The sequence below is a fragment of the Notothenia coriiceps genome, unplaced genomic scaffold (genome assembly GCF_000735185.1).
Source record: "Notothenia coriiceps isolate Sejong01 unplaced genomic scaffold, NC01 NC01_scaffold00037250, whole genome shotgun sequence".
Taxonomy (NCBI): domain Eukaryota; kingdom Metazoa; phylum Chordata; class Actinopteri; order Perciformes; family Nototheniidae; genus Notothenia; species Notothenia coriiceps.
In genome coordinates, this window is record NW_011369951.1 from 14,814,708 (window position 1) to 14,837,883 (window position 23,176).

A 23,176-nucleotide genomic window follows, 5' to 3' on the forward strand; every position below is an offset into this window, starting at 1 on the left:
TTGTCAGTGACGCAGCCCACGCAGCCAGGAGGACCGGACATCCCACAATGCAACACGGCCAAATGAATTTCCTCCTCGACTTCAACACATGGCCAGTAGTTGCTAATATTGTTCTTTTTTAACCTAAACACAACGGCCTTTTTTAAGAGTGTGTCCATTTTCAGTCGTCTACAGAATGAAAGTTAAACTCCTCTCAAGGAACCCGGATGATTATGTCCGCGAGACAAAACTAGATATCCAGCGTGGTAAGCGATAAACGTTAAACTTGGATAGGCTAAACGCAGTATGCTAGTAGTAATGCTAGCCAGAAAACATTCATGTTGTTACTGAATTTTGCAAATTAGGATATTGTGATAAAAATAAATACTTTTAACGTAAATATATCTGGAGGGACAACATTTCGTGTTTTAAGCTACGATAAAACCAAAAACAGCAAATATGATGAATTTCAAACATCTGCTTAGTGTTTAATGTCAGCTACAACATTAGTATCCATTTAAAGTCACTAAAATTACATTGAAAGTAGATGTATATCATATTTGCAGGTTTAGTTTTTAAACCTATAAAACAAAAGCAAATGGCATGTCCATGAATTGCAACTAACTGGTGACAATTAAATGTATTCCAATGAATCAAACTTGTGCATTCAACTGAGTTTATCCCTGAACCTATACTTAACATAGAATTATCTGCATATTCATAACACAGCATCGTCCTATATGCAAGTTAATTGTCCTTCCAATTCATTAATGATTCTCTTCTCTCTGTTAGTTCCAAGAAACTATGACCCATCCCTCCATCCGTTTGAGGTGAGCAGAGAGTACACCCGGGCCCTGAATGCCACCAAGCTTGAGAGAGTGTTTGCCAAGCCCTTCCTGGCCTCTCTGGATGGACACAGAGATGGGGTGAACTGCTTGGCCAAGCACACCACCAACCTCTCCACCCTTTTATCTGGCTCCTGTGATGGAGAGGTAACTATCTGAAAAAGTGCCATTTGTTGAGCCTTTTGTTTGGAACTGTGAAATTGCACACACAATTCTGTAAATGTATTTGGATATGATTCATAGGTGAAAGTGTGGAATCTCACCAAACGTGAATGCGTCCGCACTCTGCAAGCACATGAAGGTTTTGTCCGTGGAATGGTCGTACGCCATTGTGGAACGTCTTTCTTTACGGTAACTGCAGCCCTTCTAGAAATAGTTTTTCAGAATTATGAGTGTTTTGTCAGCTTACCTCTAATACAGCTTCTTTTTTTATACCTGGGCATGGTGACTCTAACAGGTTGGTGACGACAAAACAATCAAGCAATGGAAAATAGAGGCACCAGCTTACGGAGAGGAAGAGGAGCCGCTCAACACTATTCTGGGCAAGGTGAGATCAGCAGGCATTTACAGTAGTGTTATCATCAAAGACAGCTGTGGTTACACAATGTTAATGGACAACAATACACTAAAAGGGAAGGATCTATCTAGAATTTAAACACTTGCATACATAAACTCACCTCCACCTATGTGGCCACACATGTGCATATCCATTCTGAAAATTGAAGAAATAAAATACATTTCGAATTCAAAGATTGTCCTTACTGTAAGTATACTGTGAAGTGAAATCAGGCCTTCTAGTGCAGTGGTTCCCAACCTGGGGGCCTTCCAACAGGAGTCATTTGGCGGGGGGGGGAGCTCTTGTGAAAAAAGGTTGGGAACCCATGCTATAGTGGATACATAGATGCTTTACTTTAACAAGGTCCGGCAGTGGCTCAGTCAGTAGGGGATTGGACTGTGAGCCGTAGGGTCGCCGGTTCAAGTCCCCGACCAGACTTAAAAATTGAGTGTGGAGTTCACCTCCTGCCCTGCCGTCGTGCCCTTGAGCAAGGCACCAGACAACCCCCTTCCCCCCTCACTCCTATTGCTCCCCGGGCGCTGTGCAATAGCTGCCCACTGCTCCTAGCACTAGACTCCTGGTGCTAGGATGGGTTAAAAGCAGAGAACAAATATCACTGTGTGCTGTGTGCTCTGCATGTGTGACCATTAACGAGGGTTTCATCCCTCCCAATATTATTATTATTATTATTATTTCATCAAATATATCAATTTCAGTTATTAGTTTAAATATATAATTTTCTAAATTGTGTTTATTTAATCAAGATCATTTCCTTGTTTTTAACTTTCACTTGCAGAAGGCTGTCTGATTTGAGTTACTCTTTATCGCTAGAATACAAACAAATAAAATCACCTTGATTCGGCTGACTTCTATCCACGAGTGAGAGGTTGTGAATATCACATTAATCAAAGAGGATTTGTTTTCCCTTTTACAGACAGTCTTCACAGGACTGGACCATCACAGGAAAGAGGGTGTGTTTGCAACATGCGGCCAGCAGGTAGACGTGTGGGACGAGCAGAGGAGCAGCCCGATCCGATCCTTCACCTGGGGCGTGGACAGCTTCAGCGCCGTGCGCTTCAACCCTGTGGAGGTGAGGCACCATGCATCCACCCCACTCAGTGAAGACCACCTGCTGAAATCTTTAACCCTTAAATGGGGAGGCACATTGCTATTATCTAATATATCTAGGCTAAAATAATACAATTTCATGATATTTGTAAAACTATGACCCTATTTTCCCGAAATATATTGCCTGTTATATATACATTTTATATTTTTATTGCACCTGTGTTTCAACCATGTTAGACCATTATGACACCCTAAATACACCAATATTACACTTTTACACTCGAATGACACCAACTAAACCCATATTTCACTAATTTTACATCCATATGACTTATTACATCTGATTATCTGTAGAGTATAGAACTCAAAACAAGTATAACTGAGTGTTTATACCTGTTTCATAACCCCATCTCGTCAATGAATACTGAAGCCATTGAAGTAAACAATATCTTAATGTCTTTCCACAGACTGAACTTCTTGCTAGTTGTGCCTCTGACAGAAGTATAGTGCTGTATGACATGAGAGAACCAGCACCTCTTAAAAAGGTAAGGCTTGCCATTTAGTTGCTGCATTTCTATTTCTGATTTATTCACTATATATTCATTGTATAATGTTTGTATCTTTGTGTTTTCTTTAAAAAAAGGTTATTATGACAATGAGGAGCAACACAGTATGCTGGAACCCTATGGAAGCCTATTACTTCACATGTTCAAATGAGGACTACAAGTGAGTGGAGGATAATTGTTACAGTGAAAAGGATCCACATATCTATTGTATTTGTGTTGCCACTTAATGAGCTTTCCTGTTTACAAGCTCAGTAATTTATCCTCAAACAGGAAGAATTCCACATGTACCTAACACATGTAAAGTCCAGCTCTGCACTATTGATAGACTTTCAAAACAGTTGAGCCAGCTAACTAATACATGGTCGACTTATTATTTTACCGACTTGCTTTCCACCTCAACTCAATTTGCTTTAGAGGTGTAATTCAGTTTCTTTGTCTCTTCAGCCTCTACACATACGACATGAGGCACCTGGACAAGCCGATCACTGTGCACATGGATCATGTCTCTGCAGTGCTGGATCTGGACTATTCCCCAACTGGGAAGGAGTTTGTATCTGCGAGTTTTGACAAAACCATCCGCATCTTCCCTAAGGACGGAGGCCACAGTAGGTTAGTGTGACCCTAAACACCAGTTAAAAACATACACTTGAATTGTCATTGCAATAAATGTTTTCAGAGCATATATAACTTGTCCATAATCAAATACTATTTCTGTACAATAGTATATACTTAATAGTATAAGTATTTTCTTTCAATACAGGTGATGATACCAGCAGTTTTGTTTAGGTTTAGTTATTTTAACCTATATTTAAAGGTCACCTATCATTCCATTTTTAGGCAATAGCATAGGTCTCAGATATATGAAAATATATAAAAAAAACATAGTCTATGAAGTGTTTTGCTCAAAATACCAAACAGATCACCCATTCTAGCCATGCCTCATATCCGTCTATTTCACTTCCTGTTTCAAAAGTGCTGATTTTGGGTATAAAGCTTTAAAAAAAAAAAAAAAAGGAGGGGGCTGAGCTCATGCGGGACCCGGCAGCTACTGTCTAAACTAAATACTGCTGTGATGAAACGCCATATCATGGATTATCAAGGATTATTTCTGAAACAGTATGGAGCTCAAAGGCTTTCTCTCTTGCCGGTTATACCACAAGGTGATTTCCTTTTTATTTCCTGCTTCTTCACACACATGCTCTCCAGTACAGGTTAGCTCTGAGTGTTAGCGATGCTAGTGTAAACACCGACCATATTACGTCCAAAACAGACGGGCATTGTTTCTGATAGCAACTTTATGATTGTGCCGTGGGTCCATATTTCAGATATTAAGCCATATCGGACGCAAATCTGGATCAGCTCCGTTGTAGCCCCGTTTTTAGAGATTTGGGTACGGAGGAAAAGAGAGAGGGTTTTATTTTCTGACGCTGCATGAGTTCCCTGACACACCGCGGACCATGTTTTTTTCTGTAGCCCCGGACAATTCTCCCTCCAATAATATAATACATTAACCGTGATTTACGTGAACCTCATCATGACACGAGAGGACGGAAGGACTGTAATTTCCCGCCTTCAGTGAATGCAACAGAGGCAAGACACCAGACCAATCAGAGAGTATTTGTGACCAAACCGTTTGAGACCCACTGAGATAACTTCGACTAAAGTTAACAATCTAAACACTCAGAGAGTCCTTTAGCTCATCTGAGCCTCTCAGTCTGAGAGGAGAGGACTCTCCTGCAGCTTGTTGTGGAAACAGCTCCTTATGTCCGTTAGTGCAGCTAGCTAACCAGATGCTAACAACACGGTCCCTGCTGGCACCGGTCCCTCTCTCCCCCTCTCTATCACACTAAATGCGCTATTGCCACACACACACAGCCGAGCTTGAATGACACAAGCACACATTTATTTCCATGCAACTCTCTGATTGGTCTGGTGTCTTGCCTCTGTTGCATTCACTGAAGGCGGGAAATTACAGTCCTTCCGTCCTCTCGTGTCATGATGAGGTTCACGTAAATNGACTCTAACGTTTGAAATCACACACACCCCGCGTTCGGCATTGCCACAAAGGACACCTTAAATGATCTTTCCAGTGTCATATTGTGTAATCTCGGTGACGCTCGTGGGGAAAGGTTAAGCACTTTGGCGTGCTTTTTACGTGAAAATGGCGCCCGTTGCTTGCTAACCCAGCCCCTTATAGTACAGCTATAGCTACAACAAAGTGGGGGGAAAGCGGTACGAGTGTATGCCGCATTATAAAACGATACACACACATTGAGATAAAGTGTTTTCAAACGGAGGGAGGCGAGAGGTGATAACCAGGCGAAGGAAAGATGGATGTCACCTTGGTGCTACCGGCTAGTAAACGACAATTTAGGATGTCAAGAGCCACCAGTATCTCACAGTGTATGAGTGTAATAACCCACAAACAGCAACAGCTCCAACTATATCCGCTTTCTCCTTACTTTAACATCGTCTGTTCCTTCGCATCCTCCTTCTTCTGTCGGTCCATGACACCGAGGATGATCTTCCTCTCATCCTCAGTGAGGTGGCTCAGGTCTGGCATCTCCGGCATGTCGCCGGCCGCTGAGGCAGCAGCAGCGGCGGCAGCAGCAGCAGCGGCAGCAGGGCCAGGGCCGCCCCGGGGCCCGTGTGGAGCAGACATCTTTTACACACAGCTGGCTACAATAAAAACGAGAAAAGCACTGTCAACCAGCAGCATTCCGGTCGGTATTTGTGTTACCATGCCGTCAAATATCAGATTGGAAGTGGGGTTTGCTGGAGGTTCACAGGCGGCATGACATCTCGGTTAGGAGTAGCCTATCATGCACATTGCTGCAGAAATAAGCGTCAAAATATCAATATCAGGCTTTATCCTCATCTATTAAATGCCTATAACGGGGTTATGAAACACCCTGCAGCTGAATGCAAACAGCAATATGTAGAACATTTACACATGGACATTTCTGACATAGGGTTAGAATAAAATGCCCTTAAAAGAAGCAAGAGTGCACAGGCTGTGAACTATATCCTTTTGGTATTCCTAACAGAAGCCTCCATCCAGGGATACAAAAAGTAGAAACATACAGAGGTTTAAAAAGCCAACTCTTGCCTTTTATTTTGCAGTCATGTTAAATCCTGTCTAACCCATCGCTGCCATCCTTTAGAGAGGTTTCACTCGCATGGTGGAATAAAAGATGCCCGGTCCCGGTCCTTGTTTGTTTTGAGTTCTTAACCCTCCTCTGTCACTCTGGTTAGCTCTTTCCTCCAGGTTGGTAATTCTTGGAGATTTCTTAAATGCACAAAAATGGATGCAATGAGAGAGAGAGATTAGAGAGAGATTGAGAGGAGGTGAGAGAGAGAGAGAGGAGGAAAAAATCCAGATAGGAAGAGGAGGCGGAGCGATGGGAACACGTAGAGGAATAAAGCCGAGAGGACGCTGGATGTTCATTGACAGCAGGCGGATAGCAGCAGCGAAAACACGGACTGGAGGAGCGGTGCCAGGAAGAGCATGATGCATATTTCATAACCGGATCATGAGCACCGTGAGAGGGGAGATAAATACAGAACATGACTAGTGACAATGACTGTTACTGCAGGTGTGGCAGCGCTTCCCATCAGGCCGCTTTTTAGTCTTTGATGCCAGCTGATGGGAGAAAGGCTGTGATGATGAATGAAAGAACAAACAATTAAACAAGTCCTGTCTGTGGATATTTCTTAAACAATTGTAAAAATAAATAAATATGTATGGACTTTTGCCAGCTCTTAGTTGCTCTCAGAGTATATTTATAATCACAAATAATTTCACATTTGTTTTGAAATCTGGTGTTGACAAGCTTTGAACAATAAACGTTTTTCACACGAGTATTATCATTAATCAAATCAAGATGTTTGTAAAATTACGAAACAAGTCTTTTATACTGTTTATAATAGATAAACTTCATGTATGTGCATATATTTGATATGAGATAATTTACCAAATACTTGATCGGGCCCCGGCTAGTATCTGAAATAGTCATTTTCCTGTGATACTATATTTAGTATGTGGTCACATGGGACTGCTGTTATCCAATGTTATGTGCCCAAAGACTAAATATAGTCTAGTCTAGTATTGAGTCTTCAGGATTGTGATTGGGCAAGCCGTGAGAACAATTCTGCAAAGGAAATTCTAATAGGCCGAAGTAGACAGAAAGTGTTTCATGAGAATAGTGTCTGATTTAAAAATAAAATACAGTATCTTAGGTTTCAAAGAAACAAACTAGGCCATTTAGCCCATGGACTCATCACTGAATCATGAAAATAAGAGGTTGATAATCCATTCATGAAAATCAAGCAAACATAAATTTCTCTAAAGCTGAACTCTTCAGGTTTCACATTGTAATGCTTCAAACTACTTTGAACCAAGCACACTCAATAGGTGACTTCATCCCTGTATCAGATTGCTCAGCTCTGACCCCAGAAGTGCCTCCTCTTGATCCCTGACCCGTTCCCAAAGACAAACCTTCACTCAGACTGCAGTGCTAATAGGATTTAAGGACAACATTAAGTGGATGTCACCTCTGCCTCATTAGGTCTCGAAGTAAATTAGCACCCTTGTCGAACACAAGGGAAAGGAATTTGTTGTTTGAATTTACTATCATTCAGATCACAATTTCTAAACGTCACCCTGTTTGGAGAGCATAGTTTATTTTGAATACATTTAAGCAAAAACAGTGTTAGCTCCATATAGATTAAGTGAACTATGCTTTCCCAAAGTGTGTTGGATCGTCTAACATTGACCATTTTTTTTTAATTACTGACATTTTAAAAATAAATCAAAGCTAAGGCTCAAAAACAATAACAGCCTACTGTTGAAAACCCTTTTTCGATTAAAGTGATAGCATGTCAAGCTAGCTGCGCACTGGCATAGTAACAACGGCTTAACAGGCATGTCCGCTGTCCAATGACTTCCTCCAGTCTGATTGAAATGACTGGAAACACCTATGACATCTGATGGACCATGTGTGTAGTAGAAAGTAGGAGGGGGGGGTTTTGGAATAATGCGAGATGCTGGATCATGGGGAGATTGTCCCAATGTTTATAAAACCAGCCTCAGTTGTTCAATCTTTTAAGTTGAAACAACAAAATACATCAAAAATATATTTTAGGGAATGTGGGCCTAAATGTAACGGAACACTTTTGACTTCAGAAATTGTCAAAAGGAATCATTTGAAGCATACCGCATCATTCGGTAGGGCATCTTTAGTAGTTTTAATAATAACATTTCTTTACTGATGGAACTTTACCAATGGAACAAAGATATAACAATACCACAAGCAACACATTTCGTTTGGTCCTTGTGGTGAGTCATGTGACATTCTTTAGACACCGGATCAATCTAAAATAGTCTTTATTTTCATGGTTGTGGATCCTGTAATACAAAATGCAAATCTGCTCAAAACAAAACGTGGGGTTAGCCACTCAAACAGAACAGAAAACAGAACTGTGTGTAAAGGAAATCCTTTGAAATAACTTTGATGTTTGCATGTATTAACAGGCTGTGTGTACTCCAAATGAGGCAGAACTGGTCCCACAACTGACAAATGAAAAAGTTCTTAAGAGTGAAAGCAGTCGGAACATGTCCTGTGTGTGATCTTGGTCTCCACCTCATCTCTTGGTGGTCACCTTTGTCTTCTTCTCTGCTTATTTGACCACAGTCACAACATGCTTCTCCTTCTCCGACACCACGGGAACAGTTCCTGGCCTGCTGTGCTTCCGGACGTTCCTCTCCCTGGAAAACAAAAGGAGTAAAAGCCGTGAAAAACTCATTCTGCTGGTGAACAACCTCAGTCAGAGGATGGAGGGAGAGATGAGCAAACAGAATTGACTAAATATAAGACTGTTGACCTAACACCTACGTCATTGGCTACACTAATGTACCCTGAAAATAATGCATGAGCAGTAAATCATTCACGGTGCAAACACAAGTGTGACGTGTCACAAAAAGAAGTAATTAGGGAAAAAAAGACGCAGACTGAGCGATGAATCACTGTGCGGCAGGGCAAACTGGGACAATCAATCCACCATACAAGCTGTAAATGAGTATGTAGAAGCTATTGAGAGCGTGTCATAGGGACAGTCCCTTCACTGAGGTTTTCCATTAGGCTGCTGTGACTGCATAGGTCACATCCAGCCTGGCAGCAGCCCAATTCACCTCCACATGGACACATAGGGGGCCATTCCTCTAGATAAATGAGCTAGCTTCATTTCTTCTCCAAATGTAAAAGGGAAAATAATGAACACGTACTTCTTGCGGCGAGCCTCCTTCATGACCCGCTGCTCCCTGGTCTGGTGGTAGATGATCTTGGGGAGGTGTCGGTGGTTGGCGATACGTTTGATCTGAGGGTGGTGCTGGTACTTCTCCTTCAGCTTCTGGTTGTAGTTGGCGGCCTGCCTCTCTCTGGGGGCGAGCTGCATGACAAAAGGGAGGAGGGTTGGTCAGGTACAATTTTATAATAAGATAAAGTGTAGAGGGGGGAGAGTGGATTGAGAGACAGAACAAGACATGAAAAGGAGAATTTAAAGATTATATTAATTCTTTGTTGAAGCAGGTACAAAATATTGAGGTGTGGACCAAATATTATTTTAGATGACCATCAAAGTAAACTTTTAAAAAAAAAGGTAGAAAACTTTTTCATTAACAATTTGCGAGCAAGTTTTCAAACGTAACATAATTGTATCATTGACCTTGGAAACAGTTGACAAAATCGTTATGTTACCAAAGCTGAAATGGGCCTTGTGGAGTAACTATTTTGTCAACTACTTAGTTAAGTTTAGACCACGGTTGAGGTTAATACTAAATGAACACAACATGGCTGTTGGTGGGAAACACATCCCAATAACATTCATTTCAAAAAAGAGAAAAGCACGTTTACAAAAAGAGAATAATGCAGCATTATTCTAAGGAGAAATAGGAAGAAACATTTAAACAGAGCTGCAGATGGCTAGAGGCTGCAGTCAGTCTGGTAGTGAGATTCAATTTATAGCCCAGACTGTAGTCAGTGTTTTCATCAAGTTCTTGGCAAGATCGCAAATAAACTTATCTCCCAAAATGTTTGCATCTGAGACACAACAATCGTAATTCACCAGCCCACAAGTCGCCTTTACAAAAAAACTAAAAATAGGTCTCGTTTTAAAATAAGAAAGTATAAGTATCTAATGTTTTTGCCCTGGTTCCAGATATGAGTATTTCCAGTGGACCGTAGTAGCGTGGAGGGAGCGCTGATCACGATATGCAGTTAGCATTCAGCTCAGGGTGTTAATTACCGACGGTTACAGTAAGCCGTCTTACATCATAAAATCTTGGCCAGTACAGTAAGCAGTAACTTCAGCTCAACGTTGTGCTCATTCAAAATAGAATCAATGTCTGTTCAAAAGTGAAGACACCAGCTCAACAACATCCCTCCCTCTCTGTCTCTCTCATAAAAGCCACCGTCTACTCGGACTCCTCTTGGCTCAGGCTGCCCTCCTCGAAGGCTTTTATTCTAATTAAAAGCAGTGATTTGTCTCAGATTCAATTTGCTGGAGAAGAGCTGCGAGATGCTGATCCTGTCGTACTAAACTCATTCCCCTGGATACACACAGGGTGAGCTTGGTGAACACAGTTTGTATGCTCTCAACATGATGGATATGAGAGAGCAGAAGAGGATGCTTCACATGGAGTTTGGTCAGATACGGGCTCATATGATTTGTTTATATTTTTGCAAAGACAGTCGCAGAAACATGGGATTCCATAAGTACAAAAACCAGAGGCCTTACTTCTCCGGGTGCTCTTGCAACTAGCACCATGCACATGGTGCTGAGGAAGAGTGAGTGCACCATAGAGACAGCTATTAGAAAGACTAGACTGCAGCTAAGTGCAAGTAGTAACTGATGCCTAACTGATGCTGTAAGACGGGATAACAGAACCTTCAAAGTACAATATCCACCGCAGAGATAATTTAATTTTTTTTTACAAATAAGTTCCAAAAAGTACAAAGAAACATGTCCTAATTGCAGATCGGGAATGGAAAATGCAGCAACAAACAATGGGATACATTGAGAGGAGATACCACTATGTCAATGATTTTGTAAGCAGACGTCAAATCATGATGATAACATTGTTCTTCTAGACAGTGGCAGAGATTAGGCATTCTATCAGTTACGATAACACTGCATTCACCAAATGAATTGCTGATGTCTTACTGACAAGTCTGACGAGGCAAAACAAACAAGCAGTCATGGTTGTACAGGTCATTGGAGTGAGAAGAAACAGTTTTGCCATATTATCTTAATTATGCTCATAATGTTAGTAATAGTACCTTCTGGCAAAATAAACAACAACATTAAAAACATGTTAGTAATTCAAAGGGGAACCAGGAAGTCAGTCTTTAAAACTGTCTGATGTTTACCATAGACAGTTTGGTTCATCAGTTTGTGTTTGTTTTCTGTTCCTGCAGCACCTCTTTTCACCCTCTGTCTGAAACCAGAGCCCAGTCTGCTCTGATTGGTTAGCAGACAGGCTCTGTTGTAATTGGTCAACCGCTTCGAGATGTCCTGTCGTTGGAGCACTAGCCAATAGAAGCGCTAGTGTAACATTGATTTCATTAGACATTTTGTCACAGAAGTAAGCAAAGGAGTCCAATGGATTTACATGTACAGAAACCTATGTAACAGGATAGCGAAAACCACAAAGCCTCAAAGGACCACTTTAAGATTATCTGTTGGTCTGTTGAAAATGTTTAAAGGGAACAAATAAAGCCTGAATTACAAACAAAAAAAATAGCTACTTTCCTACAGTACTTTTAAGTACGTACTGCAACTGCCCTACAAAGTCGAACTGTTCCATGCCGCTTTTGACTACTGCACTTGACTCGACTATGTGCCGCATTCCACTTGCCTCACTCACACGGGTCTGAGGAACTGATACTCTTCTATTTTAAAATCAATACAGCTGACTACACAGGCTGTGTAACAGCTCCAGCTTCGCTCGCACACAAGTGTCTTTTTAGGCTTCAAGTCTAGTTTCTCTTGTTTAACGTGTGTAGTGTTATGACCCTGGATCATTATATCATTGGTGTGCCATACGGATGTTTTTTCCCCCTCCTCCTGTTGAGTCTGTACATTGACTGTATTGGGTTTGGACATGGGTGACCACACAGCAGTACTGTGGCTCAACACTGTGGAACATGAAAAGCTGCTGTGCCGTGTGGCTCGTGTGTACACGGGAATTTCAGAACTTTCTTTCTTTTTGCAATAATGATGTAACCTGAAGTCTGAAATAAACTTTTTTTTTGCAGAATGACAAACCTAAAAATATGACCACATTTGTGTTAATCTACAATTGTTGTCTGATGGAGTAGAAAAAACGCGACATCAATTTCATCCATCACATTTTTTTTAAACAATTAATTTGGCAATTCAACCTTAAATCAAAGTGTAATGATGCGATTTTAAAAACATGGGAAGTACCCAACATGTTACCCGATTGGAAACAAAAAGGCGCGGATTGATTCGACTTGTTTTGCCTTAAAATAAAGGGTCTACTTTACTGCCGCCAGAGTCCACTGAGTGCAAAGTTATAAAGGGAAGAACTGGAGATGTGCAGCAGCTGTTGGAGAAGCCCTGATCCCGACACATTCAGCATTTCTGGATAATTAAAGACCCCTTTCGGTATAACTTGATTGTTAATGCTTCATTATGTTCAGAGTGGCCCGCTTTAAGTGATTGGCTGATTTTAAACTGCTGATAGGAGCAGCCCTTGTCTGATCTCTTTAAGTGCAAAGCTTGCGGATAAATCTCCTCTCATACAGTGACAGTAAAACAAGTGCCAAAAGCGGGCCAATTCTCCACTCTGAAGCTGCATTAAGAGAATAAGCAAGAGTGCATGTGATTAGGAATGATAGATGGAGATGGCACATGAGATGAAATTGATATTTATTATTCAGCTTTAACTGGGATTTCGGGCTATGAAGCACTTCTCAGCATTTCACTGGATCTTTAATTGAAAAAACATTATAATTTCTGCTATAACAGGTAGTAAAAGTCACGGAAGAATTTGCCGGTATTTCAACTGAATCTTCTCTCTGATTGGTCAAACAACCACACAGATAGTTTTTTTTGGACATCCGTTTGCCACAGTCGCCTCTCAAATTGGTACATTGTACTTATTGAGAGTGATTCTACCCTAAGTCAGCATCCATCATGGCATTTGGCAACCGTAGGGCCGTAGCTCCTGGCACAGTCGCTCTCTCTTACCCTGCTGTGGGGGGGCCTGGGGCCAGGGCTGCTTCCAAGAATGCAGCAAACTCATAAAACAAGATCAGGTGCTAAAGTGGAGGGAGGTGCAGTGTGCCTGACACCTGAGGAAAATGCAGCTTCTGATTGGCTCAAAGAACAAGTACAAATCAGAAAATTGCCTAAATTATTAAATAGATTGAAGCTTAAAATATATGATGAAGCAGGCAGGACTCACCACTCCTAGTTTCTCAGCAGCGTTGGCTTTCCACAGTCGGATGTTCATTTCATCAGAACCGCTCAGGATGTATTTGTTGTCTGCGGACCACTTTATGCAGATGACATGCTGCATGCGCTTGGTGTGGTAGACTTCCCTAAAGTTAGAAAAAAGAGAAAATCCATTAGGGCAAAACAATACCTTTCATTAGCCGTTAGAAAAACAACCAGTAGAAGTACTTTGATAGAATCAAGTGTTGCAATACATAGGATTCCACACAGATCAGGAGTACTTTGCTGATATTAAATCCATCATAAACATAAGAACAATGTTTTGGATTCTGGATTTTTATCCCGTACTAAAAAAAATTAACTTTAACTTCATTTAATTACATAATATGTAATGTTTCTATGCCTTCTTAAAAACACCACATATACTTGTTTTCTGATACAACATCTCTATTGACAAGACTATATTGATATTCAGTTGTTGTTTTCATAAGAAAACCATTAAAAAAAACACAACAAAATGACAGAAAAAATAACCGTTTAATGATGTGACAATGCTATGGTAAGGGTTTGGTTTTGTTGTTGTAAAGATTAAGATTTGTTAACATATCCATGCACTTAGTGGCTCCACCATCACTGGACTTCTTCCTTTGTGTGATTTGGATCAAATCTTTCAGTTTTTGTTTGTTATTTAGACTTGCCATAGCATGGAAAGCACAGGAGGAACCAACAACAATAACGATGGCTCAGGTTCAGTCAGTAAGTGTCATAGTAAGCCATTTCAGTGAGCCAGCAGGGAAAATATAAGCCTTAGAACTGGCAAATCTACATGTAATGCATGATTAATAGTGACTTTCACTAACGTTACACCTGTGCTTTCACTATTATAAGTCAAAATGTGTGCTGTTAAAAGTTCTTTACTGCCTGAAATACCATATATCATGTCTAACCGCAATACTCGGACTGCACTCAGCAAGAAAACCGCTCTATTTAATTAGTGTTTCAACCTACCAATGGGTTACATGAGCCTGCTGACTTTAACACAGTGGCTTTTTGTACTGCAGCTTTATAAATGTTCAAACATTACGGCATGTAATATTACATCACATAGCAACCAAACAATGGCTTTGGTTTTTGTTGTTGAGAAGGTCAGCCAAAACAGTTAGCATCCCCACATTAGCTTTGCCAACTAGTAACTTATCCGCTTTGCTAGCCATTTAGAATGGTCACAGCAGACATGTTGATTTCCCATACTAGGGAAAACGATGAAAATGTATTTAACTTAAAGGGGACCTATTATGCAAAATACACTTTTTGATGTCTTTTATACATAAATATGTGTCCCCGGCAGGGGGGTCGTCTGCACCGGAAAACATTCGGGGCTTAGCCCACAGTGGCGGCGGCTGCAGCGCTACAGTGGAATTTTCTACTGCAACACTCCCCACACACTAGGGGTTTCACCAACTAGTTGAATATCTCTACCACTAGTCAAAGCTATAGGCCCTAGTCATCTAGTCGTGAACAAAATGGAGGCAAACGTGGGAGATGAGTATGCCGACATTGGCGCTGAGGTGCTGCAAAACGCTCCAGCAAAACACGTCCGACTTTCAGGGGTCCTCATCTTATGCGCAAATGCGCCGCACCTATGCACTCTACAGTTTCAGCTCCGGCACTAAAAGTTCACGAGTGTGCTCCACTAGCGCCCCCTCTTTGAACAGCTGTTTAGACCTCATTTCGAGAGCAACAAGAAAACACGGGTCAACAGTGGCGTGAATGAGCTACGGGATTACTGCCAGCAGACACCCCATATCCCCACAATGGATAACCCTCTGAAGTGGTGGGCACAAAACACGAAATGCTTCCCCCGTTTAGCCAAGCTTTCCAGGAGCTACCTGGCTAGCCACCAGCACCCCAAGTGAACGGATGTTTTCCCTGGCAGGCAACACTGTCACCCGACAGCGGTCAAGCCTCCTTCCCTCACATGCTTTGGTCTTCCTTAACGCAAACCAAAAAACCTGGAAGGGTGGACATCGTTATCGAGGAGGACAGTGACAGCGAGTAAAGTGTTGTGTAGTTGTGAAACCCCTACCACACGCACTAGACCCTCTAGAAAAACGCGATTCTGTGATCGCAGAATTGACTGCATAATCAGCAAAATGGCGCAGATTTTTAAAAGGCCGCATATTTATCAAAAGGCCGCATAATCCCCGCATTTTTCCACACAAAGTTGAGGGGAAAAAAAAGTTAACTCGTCTTGACGTGACGTCATCAGCTCGCGCATCACAGAATGTAAACAACACTGTATAGAGTGGACGTGTGGAGCTCACACGATAGAGAAAACACCAAGATGAAAAAATCTAATCCATCTCATTTACCGACGAACATTTCTACTAAAGACCGGGCAAAAAGTGGGAGGAAACTATTCTGCACCCCGTGCAACTGTGTGTTGGAGCATAAGAGAAAATCGACGGTGACGACCCACTTTGATTAATTNNNNCCTCCCCACCACCATCCCATCAACCCGCCCCCCCCTCTCTTGTGTACAGATGTCGCTCGGAGCTGTTTCAGCACCACGGCGCTGTCCACTGTAGGGTTTTACTTCTTAAGGTGGACCGGACTGTTACCGCCATCATCGCTTTAACCTTTGCCGCGTGAGCCATAACTCTGCTTTATGGTGGAGAATTACACTCTATCTTCTTGCCCTGGCAATGAAAAACACTCTTGGTTGTTAATTAAAATATTGGTCTGGCACTCTTAGGAAAGCCTGGCTAGTGAAGAGAGGAGGATTTAAAGAGGGTTGCCTTAAATATTCCCATCCTGTTGATTTTCATGTAGTTTGCCTTCTTCAATGAAAATGATGCACATGTGGATTTTGACTAGTGCGTTTGAATGTAGCATAAGGGAGCAGCTGATGAGTAAATCAATCAGAATTTCTGCTGGAGATCTCTGGCAGGTTTTTCTGTTGCTGCAGCCTCCACCAGCATGGCTAGTGACATCAGTGTGAAATGTGTGTGCCACCATCACTGGGAGCCTTTTAGAGGCATTAGAGATGTTATTCTCCAGCATCAGGTACGCATTTGCACTAAGGCAGCAGCATTCCTAATGGAGTGAAAATTGTGCAATCCCTACCTATTGCTGCTGCATGATAAACATGACTCACGTACTCCAAGACACGGCTACCTCAGCCGCTGTGGTGCGTGCTGTGTGAATCATGCAGGCCTTTTCCGCCTTCCTTCCTCTTTCACTAGTCTCTCCCCCCTCCCCAATAGCTGAGTGTTTTTCCTATTTTTCTTTCTCTGAGGTAAAGAGGATTGTCAGTTTTAGTCATTCTTAGTCTGACAGTGATGTCAAAGCCTTGTCATCACTAAGCATGGGCAGAAAAGGACGTTGTTGTTTTTTTGTGAGGGACATGACTGACTGACTGACTGTCTCACCATAATGTTAGGTAACTCTGATTGCAGGCCACAAAGTTACATTTATACAAGAAAGGTCAATAGCTAGCATGCTAATTTCCTTAACATTGTGTGTTATAGCTTTTTCTGTCATGCATGTCTTCGTAACTTCTGAGTTTATCTTGCTAGTTGGGTTAAACTGCAGCCGGCAAAAGACGTAGAGTTAATATTTAGGGCTGTTTGCCTACATTTTGTTGTGTTTCAGGGATTCTGATTTGTAAGAAACGTGCAGGACCTCTTAATAGTTATGTTGTCTTTCACCATTTCATTCAGCATTTACTTTGTTGTGTCTATATGAACAAGGTGACTCATCATTACAGTAAATGCCTAGCTTCTTTACCTATGAATCATACCAGCATAACACATTCTAAAGCTGCTTTAATATGCTCAGGCCTGGCATAGGTACGACTGCAGTGGATTAACTTGTCATTGGATTGGTTTCTAGCATTTTACAGCAGTGTCAGAAACAAACACCCACTCTGCATCATGCGACCCTATAGTCTGTGTGCATCTGTCGCAGTCACAGCCTAAACCCAACGCGGCTCGGATGGTGTTTGGGGGAAAGGAGGCAGTTCTAACATCGAAGTGTGTAATCTAACAGAGGGAATCCTGGGAGGATGGAGGGATGGAGAAGAGAGAGAGAAGCCTCCAGCTGCAGAGCTTGCCAACTTGCTGTCATCTCACTAGAAGTGCTACAGAGAGCGTGGATGGAAATCCATTGCTGCTGACTTGCATATAATTAGCTACTCACTGTTAGCCTGCTCTTTCTTAGTAGGCCTTTGAATGTCTGCAAGTACAAAATGGGCTGCACCAATGAGAATCGATTCCTTAAAAGTCCATAAGATGGCACTTTACATATCTATAGGTCATTCTCAGAATTCTGGAGCCTAGAAGGCTGCAGGGATAGAAGTACATTTAGTATACTTTTACATACAAAATGTACACATGAATTAAGAAGGTGCATTTGTTCCATTTAACTGAATATGCTATAGCTAAAGCTAGCTTTCCATGCAGCACTGAGTCTCTGAGCAGTACAGCAATAATGGCTATGGGACGCCCACCCCCACCCACCCAGGCACTGTGTATCCCACAGGCAGGCATCAGCTGCCTATGATGATGATGGGGTGACCCACACATCGCCCGGGGCTCCACTTCTCCTTTCTCCCATGCTCCTACAGTCCTCTTGGGCTGCTTCCTGGTTCTGCTTGCTGGCGAAGAAAGGGGGGGGGGGGGGGGACGACGACTTTGTCTTTCACAACTTTACCCTCTGATGCTTTCTCATTGGTCCTATTTACCTTGCTACTATGGTGCTACCTATATTATGAATCACACACAATGTCTCGACACACACAAGTATCATAACCAGATAAGATGGTTACCAGGGCTCCCTCTATAAAAAACGATATCTAAACACAGAGTTTGGTGATATTGTGAAGTACTGTTGATTAATGGGAGTTGTTGTGTCCACCACCATTAGCATCATTGCTGTTAGCTTTGCACGTTTTAGTTTCTTTCAGTGTACATATTTCAGCACTGTTAATAAACTTATATTGTTTCTCTGATCACAAAATATCCAGAAGTCTACCAGGTCTCCTCATCTCAAATAAATGGACCTAGTTATTCAATCTGGTAAAACACTGAATAAAGAAGTATGATGTTGAATTCAGTGTTTGTGGTGGACACAGTTTGGATTGGCTACAAGCTAAAGGCTAACGTTAGGTCACATTGTTTCTCTGATAACTGAGGATCCAGACCTCTGAATACAAACATTATTCATCCAGGGTCGTGGCAGACAACTACAAGGCTGACGGCATTTTAAGGACTGACTGTTATTTAAAAGTAAAACAATTGTTAGAAATATTTGGGTTAATATATGTACACAACTCAACAAAACATAGGGCCAATCCTTATGAGACATTTGAAGAGTGGATGTTGCATACCTTTGAAGTGTTTACTGATGACTTATTTAGCTGTCTCTCTACTTTAAACAATATCTAGCTTGTGTCCCAGTAAATATCCCAGTTCCTTCTCTATCTTGTGACATCATTCATCTTCATGAATTTGACTGTGATAATTGCTAAGGGACCTCCTTTGACAGTGCTAATTATACTGGCTGCCCTGTAGGAGATTCTCCCAGTGAGAGGTGTCTGCTGCTTTGCCATCTATTTGGGTACCTTCTTTTTTATAGCAAAAGAGGAAGGAAGCCCTGTTCTGTTCCCTGTTGCTGAAACATCAAGTGTATCAGGAGATTTGAGGAGAACAGAAATCCAAATCTTTTTTTGTCACAGGGGATATTAAGGACATGTTTTTATGACTTCCACACTATTTTCAATGAACACTTTTGTTGTATTCTCTTTTAAACAGTATGACTGTATCAAAATGATGATGTCGTTAATAGAGGGAGATACCAAGCTAACTTGATTAAATATGAACAAAATGAGTTGACTACATGTCATGACATGTATTGATTTTAAAATATATTCTTCTTAGTTGTAATGCTTTTTGGGGCTTTCCCTTCCCTGTAGTGTGTTATATAGGTTTTTGTGCATGTAAATGGTCTGACAAGGCTAAAATCCCTGTGTTGCCTCCAGAGGGAATATCTCTCCCCCCCCTGACCAATCCCAACAGAGCCAGACAGCTAACCAGTCAGAGCAGACTGGGCACTGGTTTCAGACAGAGGGTGAAAAGAGGTGCTGCAGCACAGGCAGTATGAGGAAAATAAATACCTTTTTGAACATTGAAGCATGGAGACAAGCCACAGTAGAGAGACACAAAATACAATTATCAACCTAAAAATGAGCATGATATGATCTCCTTAAGTACATTTCTACCAAACACTTGTGGTTTCAATGTAATTTCAGTCATATTGCCCAGCCCTATTTTAGATAATACCTTCTTACTATCTACACTGTTACATTACCTACACTGTCATCCCTATTTATACTATTTCTCTAATAAAATCAGACAAGACATTCATTATTTAATTTGAATATTGTATGATAAATGGAAGTATAGAGAATTGTTTATATAAGTAATAAGGAGGTTACGATTTACAATCTAGTTCTCTCCCTAATGATTTAAAGAACAATCCTACCTCTGGTTAGTAAGCTATGTTGAAAGGTGTTGCAGGGTTGGTGTGTGTATTAAACATGAAGAGCATTGACCTAGAATTTATCTTTGATTGATCACATCCCATTTCCTTTTTCAGTTAGCCCCGCTCCCACCACCAACCCCCGGCACACATGCACAATTCATCCCCCAGTCCTGGTCATTTATCTGATAGTGCCTGAGAGCTCAGTGTAACAGCTGGGGTCAGAGTAGAGAGGCCCTGTGTCCCTCCCTGGAGGCTGTAGGATCTCAGCCCTTCTGAGAGAAGAGCAGTGGTGGAGTGCACACATGTTATAGAGACCTAAGCATTCTAATGTCATTGTTTTTTGTCCTTACCAAGTGGAAGATTTGATCAGAGGCTGAGAAAGTCCTTAACATAACAACCCAAAGAAAACATGCTACTGTGTCAGTTCTGCAAACAAGAGGAAGAGCAACACTTCCTGATTTACAGCATGTGTAAAGAGTGGAGAAGCAAATCATGTGCTGCAATAACTCAAATAACAAGAAACTAAAGAAGCTCTTAGACCAAAACAACCGGAAAAAAGTCATGTAAGCAACAAATAGGCAAAACAAATCTTCAAACCTAAATGAGATGAAGCAGTGTGTACACTATCAGTGTTTTTCCAGCAGTTTTTCCAGCTATCAGTGTCCCTGAAGTGCCACATTTGAAAGAGGGAGACAGAAGGGATCATACGCGGTAAATGATTCCAGGCTGAATTTGAACCCTAGTCCTCCGCACGAGGACCGAGCCCCAGTATATGGGCTGCCAGCTCACCCAATTTAATAATCAGATGACAAATTGGTTAATCGAAAGACATCACCTTGGACTTTGAGGAACTGGGATAGACACTATTTTCTGCCATTTTATACCAAACCTTAAAGGTTTATTATGCTCATCTTCAGGTTCTTATTTTTGACATGTTTCCATGCTTTAATGTTCAGAAAGCTCTTTATTTTTCTCATACTGCCTGTGCTGCAGCACCTCTTTTCACCCTCTGTCTGAAACCAGAGCCCAGTCTGCTCTGATTGGTTAGCTGGTTGTGATTGGTCAACCGCTTATAGATGTCCCGACCATCATGCACAATGTGTTGGAGCGCTAGCCAATGGAAGCGCAAGTATTAAATAGTGATGTCACTTATGGTAGTAAGCGTTTCACCTATATAACACAATACAGGAAAGCGACAACCCCCAAAAGCATAGTAAGGCGTCTTTAATTGGCAGATGCATTTATTATAAAACAATATACAGTTAGTTGCCGCTGTGGTGCACAATGCTGTTGTCTTCTTGCACTTTAAATGATTATACTTCAATTGTAAACCTTGTCCAACCTACTGTAGCAGCACTGTACTTACTGTAGTTATGATCCTGCCAATAAAGCTCTCATGAATTAAAAAAAAAGAAGACAGAGACCTATGGTTGTGAAATGAGGCGAGGCAATGCTCAGAAGATTCCCACTGGACAATATACAGTACACACACACACACACACACACACACACACACACACACACACTCTCTCACTCACTCACTCACTCACTCACTCACTCACTCACTCACTCACTCACTCACTCACTCACTCACTAACTCTCCCTCTCTCTTGCTGCCATCCTCTTGTTCCCTCAGCTCACTCACCCATGCTCTGCTCGCCTTCCCATGCAAAGAGCGGATTCTGTCATGAGCGTTCCCATCCCCCACCACTTCCCCCAAGGGAGAGAGGGAGAGGAAGTGTAAGAGTGGATGCTGTCTTGACTCCATAAAGCAGAATGCACGCCAAATGAATACATCATCATGCTAATTAAAGTAACAATGTGTTTTGGTTATGGGAGGCTGGCATGCTTTCAAGTAGTTTGGCTCAGCTGAATATGGGAAATCTGGTCAATTGCCATCATGACAATGATATATAATACAAGAAATTATATATTTACAACTTGCTCATAAGCTGTGCTATTGTGGGAGTTAAGGTGCATCATTCTAGTGATGAGGTCCTCTGATGCTCTTCTATCCATTTACCTTTTTTTACACGTCAGCCATTAACCTACTGTATTGTGATTCCGCACTTGCATCTGCCATTTTTCTCTCTAGATTTGGCTCTGCTTTGACCTCCACAGTTGGCTGAAATTTTGGGAATTTAGTCTAACTAGATTTACCCGGGCTGAATCACAGTGCTGTTTTTCTTCTTAGGCTAAGGCTAGTGTTATTATCCTTGTATATTGTTATTTTTCCCATCAAATCCAATGACTCCTGCCCTGTGTCTCTGGCACTCAAACTCATTTGAAAAAACAGGTGAGAAATATATATTTTTGTTGCATTAGTCAGTTATCTCTGGTTAATTGTGGGTAGAATGGCACATGCAGTTATTAAGACTAGCATATTAGCATATAGTTTTACACATGGAGCAGACATGGAAAAACAAAAACATTTTTAAGTTATGTTTCTGGCCAACTGATGAATGCAAGTCTAATGTAATTTTCTTCATTTCGCTCTGTTTTTGTCGAAACCAACTACTGAGAACGTCCTCATAAGCTTTACTAAATGCTACGCTTGCTAGTTTTTTGCTAACTTTGTCAGTGTAGGTAAACCAGGGTTGCTAACTTTGGGTACCTGGCTGGAGTGAGATTTTGATATCATGGGTTTAATTACACATATATTATGCGCACTAAATGACTGCTATCGTGTCAGTAGCGGGACCTTAGCATATATATAGGATATATATACAAATACACAATATTGGACACAGACTATAAAGGGCACACCGTTTCATTCACTAATGAAAGTCAAACACATGTTTGTTTCCACTGTTTTATTGTGTGCCTGTCGTGATAAGGAAATAATTGACTTACCGTACGATAAATAAAAATGAACTCAGTCAGTGGTCTAAAATGGTCATACAACGGTGCCGACAATATCGTTTATTGCAATAATTTCCGGGAAAATGTGTCCAACAAAATTAATTATCGTGAGAGGCCTATACATGAAACACACACACACAAACAAATCTACAGACTTACTCCAAACTGCCAAATATATTAATTAACACCCTCTAACTTGAACCTGATTTCATACCAATTTCCTCATCGAGGAACAGACAGCGTTTCTCAGTGTCTCTCCTTACGTAACCTTTTTACTT

General features: G+C 41.4%; 2 protein-coding genes across 2 annotated transcripts in view; one reads left to right on the forward strand and one right to left on the reverse strand.

The window, feature by feature from the left end:
- The first annotated feature begins 27 nt into the window (after positions 1–27).
- dcaf13 (ddb1 and cul4 associated factor 13) lies at positions 28–3,665 on the forward strand. Its single transcript, XM_010796448.1, has 8 exons — positions 28–245; positions 772–971; positions 1,068–1,175; positions 1,282–1,371; positions 2,315–2,470; positions 2,916–2,993; positions 3,092–3,174; positions 3,459–3,665. Exons 1-8 carry the CDS (start codon positions 176–178, stop codon positions 3,631–3,633), a joined length of 960 nt encoding a protein of 319 aa, XP_010794750.1. The 5' UTR covers positions 28–175; the 3' UTR covers positions 3,634–3,665.
- A 4,718-nt stretch (positions 3,666–8,383) lies between these two features.
- LOC104967060 (DDB1- and CUL4-associated factor 13-like) overlaps positions 8,384–23,176 on the reverse strand; it is a 16,987-nt gene continuing 2,194 nt past the window's right edge. The window contains exons 3-5 of the mRNA XM_010796447.1: positions 13,504–13,643; positions 9,298–9,461; positions 8,384–8,781 (exon numbers count right to left, since the gene is read on the reverse strand). Of these exons, the coding sequence (XP_010794749.1) occupies positions 8,694–8,781; positions 9,298–9,461; positions 13,504–13,617 (366 nt within the window). The 5' untranslated portion in view covers positions 13,618–13,643 and the 3' untranslated portion in view covers positions 8,384–8,693. The remainder of the gene's footprint in view (positions 8,782–9,297; positions 9,462–13,503; positions 13,644–23,176) is intronic.